Source organism: Erigeron canadensis, chromosome 8 (assembly GCF_010389155.1).
Source record: "Erigeron canadensis isolate Cc75 chromosome 8, C_canadensis_v1, whole genome shotgun sequence".
NCBI classification, from domain to species: Eukaryota; Viridiplantae; Streptophyta; class Magnoliopsida; order Asterales; family Asteraceae; genus Erigeron; species Erigeron canadensis.
The window spans coordinates 26,453,821-26,460,968 of record NC_057768.1 but is presented as its reverse complement, the minus strand read 5'-3'; the positions used below and the strand labels follow the sequence as shown (position 1 = coordinate 26,460,968).

General features: G+C 32.0%; 1 protein-coding gene across 1 annotated transcript; it reads right to left on the bottom strand.

Annotated features, from left to right (window-relative positions):
• Positions 1-6,104: 6,104 nt before the first annotated feature.
• On the bottom strand, positions 6,105-7,148 carry LOC122610516. The gene is made up of 2 exons (XM_043783497.1): positions 6,685-7,148; positions 6,105-6,576 (listed from the first exon to the last, which is right to left on the bottom strand). Exons 1-2 carry the CDS (start codon positions 7,146-7,148, stop codon positions 6,105-6,107), a joined length of 936 nt encoding a protein of 311 aa, XP_043639432.1.

The following is a 7,148-nucleotide window of genomic DNA, read 5'->3' as shown; positions in this document are numbered from 1 at the left end:
AATTGGTACTTCATGTTTCTTTTCTGTTTCTTTGATTATTGTGAATTGATCATGAGTGGCTAACTGTTTAATCGTCCACCTTGATGAAACTAGACGGATAATGTGATTGCTATATTTTTAATTTAAAAGGGTTTATTTAATTATCGTTGTTCCGTGATCTTGATGGTTTTAATTCTTTTCATTTAATTAAAATCGATATTGGTTGCATATGATTCTTCGTTGGTGGTACCAGTCGAATGTGTATGTGATTTTAAAACGGTTACTTGTCTATAAGTAATTATCACTAGTTCATGGTATGATAGTGAATATCATTTTAAGTAAAGGTTAAATTTGTCAACGTGATTGATATCGGTTGGTGGTACCACGTTATTGTCACATAGGTTCAATTGATAATTTGATAAGTAGATAAAAACTGATTGTTAGAAGAATTGTCTTGGTCTTGGTGGTACCGGCTTGGGTAATTAGACTAGTCAGGTGGATCGATAAATTATTCATGGATGGTGGTACCACGTGAATAGTTTAATCTTGTCACGACTACTTTTCAAACTCTCAAGAATTTGTTCCTCATCAAATGCAATCACATTTGAAGTCAAGGGAAGTCAAGGTGGATGACTTTTAATTATTTTGTCTGAATCTTTCTTTAATTTTATGCAATCAATTGGCAAATCAATTTGTTTAATTATCAAAGGGAATTTCGAGCAACACCTGTTTTCCAAACCATTTAACAAGCAATTAATCATTTCACAGTCCCTGAGAACGAACTCAGACTTACCTCTTTGCTATATTACAAACGATCGGGTCCACTGCCCGTGAGTGCGTAATAGTTAGTTCTTTGGTAGTTTTAGTTTACAAATATTAAAGCTCGATTTGGCACATCACAAACCGACCTACAGGTGCGACGCACCAAGCATCAGGTGCGGCGCACCTGGCCTTGTTTCCAAAAATTCTTTTGCCCGATATGCGACGCACCACAGGGTTGGTGCGCCGCACCTCCCTGCTTTCTCACATCTTCCAAATTTCTGAGAAGAAAATGCTCTGCACCAACCTTCCAGGTGCGACGCACCTGCTCTGTTTTCAGCCAAAACTTGTAGTTTTCATTCCGTCTTCACTCGTACGCATCCATGAACCATCCTAATGCATCTTCTAATCATCCGAAAGCTGTTTCTAACCATTTCACCTGTTCTAAGCCTGCAACCACTAACAATACCATCAAAGCATCGAATATACATGTAATTTGCACATAATTAAGCTTAAAACGACTTAGAAACGATATGGGAATGTATATATAAATGGACATATCACACCTTAATATATTTTTTGATTTATATCAAAAGATTGTAATGTAGAATTATCTGTTCGTTAGGTCTCTAATAGTAAATTTATGCACACTTTAAAATTTAAATAATGGTGATCTACCTTACATAAATACTTTTATTTTTGAAAACTAATTTATATATAAACTTTTGTTATTATATAAGCTTAAAAAATTAAAATATTGTATGTTAAGAATTTGATATTTATACTAAAAAAAACAAATCTGCTCAAATAATATAAATGTCATATATGGTGTTTTAGTTATCTACTATCGTGTCAAATACACAAAAAATCAGCAACATTTTTTGAAATAAAATAAATTATTAAATAAATGCAAATAAAAAAAACTTATAAATTCTAATTTACACATATAAGAAAAAGCAAACTAGTAATTTGATATTTGCCCTAAAAAACAAAATCTTTGATATATTCTTAGAATGTAGATATAAGTTATTAATTTATGTGAATTAGAGTTTAATCATTAATTGAAGTATTTATAAGTTTTGAACTTTTAAGTGAAAATATGTTTTTAGTAATTTAACAATAAATAATCATCAAAAACTAAAAAGTGTTAAAATTTTTATTTAAGTTATTTATTTATTAAGATTTATTTTTTTATGGAAAAGTTAAAGGGTATTAATTAGTTATGGATTTTTAAAAATTGTAAGTTAATTAAACTTTTTCTAAATTATTAATAAAATTAATAATTAAAAGTTTTTTAGTTCCATATTTTTTATTTATGATTTTAGTTATGATAAATGTAAATTTAATTTTAGGTTTAACTAAGATTTTTAAATTGTTAAAAAGTTGTTAGGCCAATAGTCTTTTATTATATAAGAGATAGTGCCCGTGCGTTGCGGCGGTGAAATGATGAGGGTGATAGGTCAAGTCATAAAGTATGATAGCCAAATGCCTTAACAGTACGGGCTATGCCCTCAGATTTAAAAATTCGCCGAAATATATCGAATGACATCTCTAATGAAAGAACATGAAATTTTAAGAACACCGATACAATTTTTATAATTTATCGATATAAGATTTCTAAGATAAATTTTTTTGAATGAATTAGAGGAATAAAATGATTTATGGAGTAGAGAGAAAAAAAAAAGAGTGGTTGAGATTTGAGATGAGAGAAAAATGAATGGTTGAGATTTAAGGGTATTATAGGTATATTAGGTAGGGATGTTTAAATTAGTTAATAAAAAAGAAGGGTAATTTAGGTAGTTCAATTACTTAATTTAGATTTAAAAAATGGCAAAATGCTTTATAATATAGTATTAGATAAAAAAGAGTTAGTTGCAAGATTGGTCCCAGTGGTTTTTCCATTTTAGCACTGGGGTCCTTGTCGAGTGGAAAGTACATAAATACCATCACACGTGTTGCACACTTGACGACCACCTTTAACGGATCCGTTAAATTTGGACCAATTATACAAAAAAATTCTCAAAATAGGGACCCCCATTGCAACGATTCTCGAATAGGGACCCCTTGCTAAAATGCACAAACTTGAGAGACCAATCTTGCATTAAACTCTATAAATTTTTTAAAAGATAAAGACTTAAAGTATTAATTATTAAAATAAAAGTTTAGAGTGTAATTAATTTATTAAGGGCAAATTTGGTATTTTATAAAAAAAAATTTCATAGTGGGTATTTATTAAGGGTAATTTAGTAATTTTGTATTTAACTATTGTGTAACTATTTCTAAAAATGGATGGTGTGATAATTTTTATAAAGGAGTAAAGATATATATAAAAGCTCTGCACCTCTCCACTTGAAAAATAGCTAGAAAAAAGTTAGTTGCGATTTGCGAATCAATCAAAATAACCTTATTGAACCCCTCATTTGAAAGAGTAGATACGAAATAACCGTGTGATTCGTAATGGATTAATTTACACAATAAATTCCTTATGTTTTAAAATATCTCCACTTTCCACCTTAAATTAATTACATTTACATCAATTTACCTATCCCATTCTGTACCGCCACCACCACATCGTCGTTGCTACTACCGTCATCGCACTGTGTGGGTATTATACTAATCTCATTAAAAAATATGTCGTTTGACATATATATACAAATTCAAGTTTAGATAATAAAGAAAACGGGAGTTAAATCTTTTCCGACAACAAAATCAGCAAGTACGGTGATGAACTTTGTTATGAAAAATATATACTGCCGTAGCTTTAACGGGAACATCGCTTTACTCGTGCCACACATGTTTCTCTAGTTTTCTTTTAAATGCTCAATTTTCAACTCTTGCGTATATTTTACGAGTAATTTGAAATTAGTTAAGATACTTTTTTTTATCTAAAATAAAATTATGATAAACATACTTTTAGAGACCACATACTATACGTCTAGTAGTTTTTTATACTGTTGTAAGTCTAAAGTCTATGACTGAATAATAAATTAATAATTTATTGTATACTTGTACGTTTAAAAGTTATATGTTTAGGCCCCTAATCAAGAGTTTTCCATATGTTGAAAAACTAAATTCAGTCACGTATCAAATATACAAAAAGTTAACAGCATTTTAAAAATAAGATGAATTATTTTAATAAATATAAATTTAATTAATCTGAAAATTTTAGAAAAAATAAACTGATAATTTAAACACAAAAAATATAAATAAAATAATATAATTCCGAAACAATATATAAAGAAACATAGACATTTTTTTCAGGTTTGATTTGGATACTTAAATCCTTAAAGCCATCATTGCTAGCTCGCTAATAAGAAGGAAATTTCAGAAGAAAAAAAAAAAAAAAAAAATAGAAAAGGAAAAAATGTTAGGGAAAAGCATGCCCGTAGAACAGGGCAGAAAACGATGTGGATAAAAAGGAATCGTGTACTTGTGTTTATACGCGCATGCATTCGTGCATGCTTTACACACCTTATTCCTCGTAATAAAACAACTTAAATTTAGAATCTCATATGTCGTCATCCCAACTTTGACTAATTTATTGTTATTATTAAAGTCAATAAAAAAATGTTAATGATGCAATGAGGATTATATTAGGTATATTACTAAATTCATAGCTATGCATTAATTATTCGGCTACTATGATGCTATGTAGTCGCCAACAAGCCCCTGGGTCGATCTAGAGGTCTAAAAAGAAGTAGGATACTTTGACTTTCTTGATATTTTAAATTCAAATTCGAATATTGATTTTAATTACTAACTTGGAAAAATTAATTACTAATAATTAAAATTTTCTGTTAAAAAAATAAGTTTATGTACTCTTAAGTAATGCAAATAGCTGAACTAAACCGTATATAGTTTGACGTTTAGCTTTAAGGTTAACTGTAGCTTGCAATATGAACAAAAAGTTTATATTTCCTTAAATAGTAACAACCGAATTAAATACCCATATATATCGAATATCATTTTTTATGAGGTATATGAGAGTGAGATTTGGACATTTTTATTACAAATAATGTAACATAACTGTTTCTACAAAGGCATCCAGTCATTTTAAATTATTGATGATCGATCAAACTATTTGCCTTTAATTTGTCTTAAAAGACAAAAAGGGTTTTCATTTAATCCAGTCTTATTAAGCTTAAATATAATATTATGTGTTTAGCCAAGTTATGTTATCACTATAGCTTCAATATAATGTTACGTTTAATATAGTTATGCCTAACAGATTGTTCGTTTGGATATGTTATTAAATTAGAATTAGAACTAGAACTAGAAATCTATAATGCATATACTTCAAATTATATAAAAACAAAAGTAATGTTTGAAATGGTCAAACCATATATTAATAAGAGATGTCAGATGAGGTAAACAGGAATGCACGCGCAAATAGTTAAAAAGTTTGGCAGAGTAAATGCCCGTCTTTTAGGGATCGGTCGGATAAAACTGGACCGGGATTGAAATTGGGGCTCCCGGTTTACCGTCCACAAAAGTCCTCTTTAACTTAAAAGTCAAAATGTTATAGCGACGTTTGTCAAAACTCAAAACTTAGATGATAGTTCGTTGGTAGGTATAGTTGAAACAACTGAGCCACCTTAGGCCAACCGGCCTAGAGCTACTCCACCCACGATTCGGGTGTTTCTCGCCGGGTATACCACTCTGTAGTACGATCTTTGTTAGACGATTTGTATGTATCGTTGGCTTCATCTAAATTTGTCTTCCTTTTTCTCTTATTTTTTATGATTAATATTATCATAAACCAATCACTAGAACCACTTGTCAGAAACCCTCTCACTTAATAGATAGGTTCACTCTCACCATTTTTCTTCAGGCTATCAAAAGCAACCCTAAATGTCACATAGCATTGTATGGTGCAAATAACCTAGCCTTAAGTCACACCACTCTTTTTTTTTATATATACTCGTATTTATTTTCACTCATATATATTTGAACATCAGGAAAACATTTCATGTTTGTTATGTAAAGGTGTCAAAGAACATGACATTAATAAATATTATGCTTAGGTCTCTCCTTATAAGGAACCATTTTTAACCCACGTTTAACACTATTCATCAGTTTCTCTCTCTTCTAGACACACCAAGACACACTCCTCTTTAACCCCCACTTTTAACCCACTTATAATACTATTCATCCATTATTATATTATTTCATTTATATTTTCCACAAAACTAAACAAAACACATTTTATTATTAAAAACACATTACAACACTTAAAAAAAACATAAAACACACTACATTTATTTTAAAACTTAAAAATTAAACTAAAAAACATAAATTGTGAAAAATCACATTATTATGAAATAGAGAACTACGCATCAACATTGACGGCCGCGTTCCGGGAGGTTTCAAACATTTTCAATCAGAGCATTGCGGAGTTCATGATGAGTCCTTCTATCGCGCAACTCCCCGTACATACGAAGTTGTGTTGAACACCTTTCATTCCACGTGCGAGTTGGGAGGACAGTATTAGTTATCAACTCTTCTTCAAACTGTGTGATTGCGCGCCCGTTATCTTCAACGATCATGTTGTGCAAAATCACACAACATAACATGATACGTTTTATCTTGTTCACACTGTAGGCCCGGGCTTGTTGCTCAATAATCTGCCAACGACCTTGAAGAACCCCGAATGCTCGCTCGACATCCTTCCTTGCAGCTTCTTGGTACCTCTTAAACTTGGTGGTTTTCGTGTCCATCGGGCACTTGAAAGACTTCACAAGAGTGACCAATTCAGGATAAATACCATATGCTTGGTGATATCCCTTTCCAAAGCGGTGGCCATTCACCGAAAACTCTACTTTAATTAGGAGCCTTGTCCTGAAGCAAAACGTCGAACAATTCTAATTCGTTGAGGACGTTGATGTCGTTGTTCGAACCAGCAGGGACAAAGTAAGCATGCCAGATCCACAAATCATATGAAGCAACCGCTTCAAGCATGATTGTGGGATGCCCCTTGTCGCCTCGCGTATACTGCCCTTGTCGTGCCACCAGACAGTTCCTCCTCCCCAATGCATGCAATCTATGCTACCAAGCATACACGGAAAACCATTAACCTGCTCATGTTTAGCAGTTAACCGCTCGATATCTGCTTCTATTGGCCTTCTCAAGTACTCGTGTTGATACAGGTGTATCACACACTTGCAGAAAGCGTCTAAACACTGGTACCCCGTATTTTGCGCCATTTGCAAGTACTCGTCCAAAGCATCAGCCTTATAGCTATACAGTAACTGGCGTATTGCAGCAGTGCATTTCTGGAAAATGTTAAAACCGGGACGACCAGAAGCATCCGTCGCCTCTTTGTGAAAAAACTGAAAGTGCTTCAGTAGCGGTTGAATGCTGTTAAAGGAGTGTATATCTCGCGCTACGCGGAGAAACATTTCCTTTCGCAT

Excerpts from the sequence above, each read along its gene's own strand:
- LOC122610516 (XM_043783497.1), bottom strand. The coding sequence starts at position 7,148 with ATGCGAAAGGAAATGTTTCTCCGCGTAGCGCGAGATATACACTCCTTT. Across the intron at positions 6,577-6,684 it reads CCACAATCATGCTTGAAGCG|GACAAGGCTCCTAATTAAAG; the intron begins GTTGCTTCATAT and ends GTTTTGCTTCAG.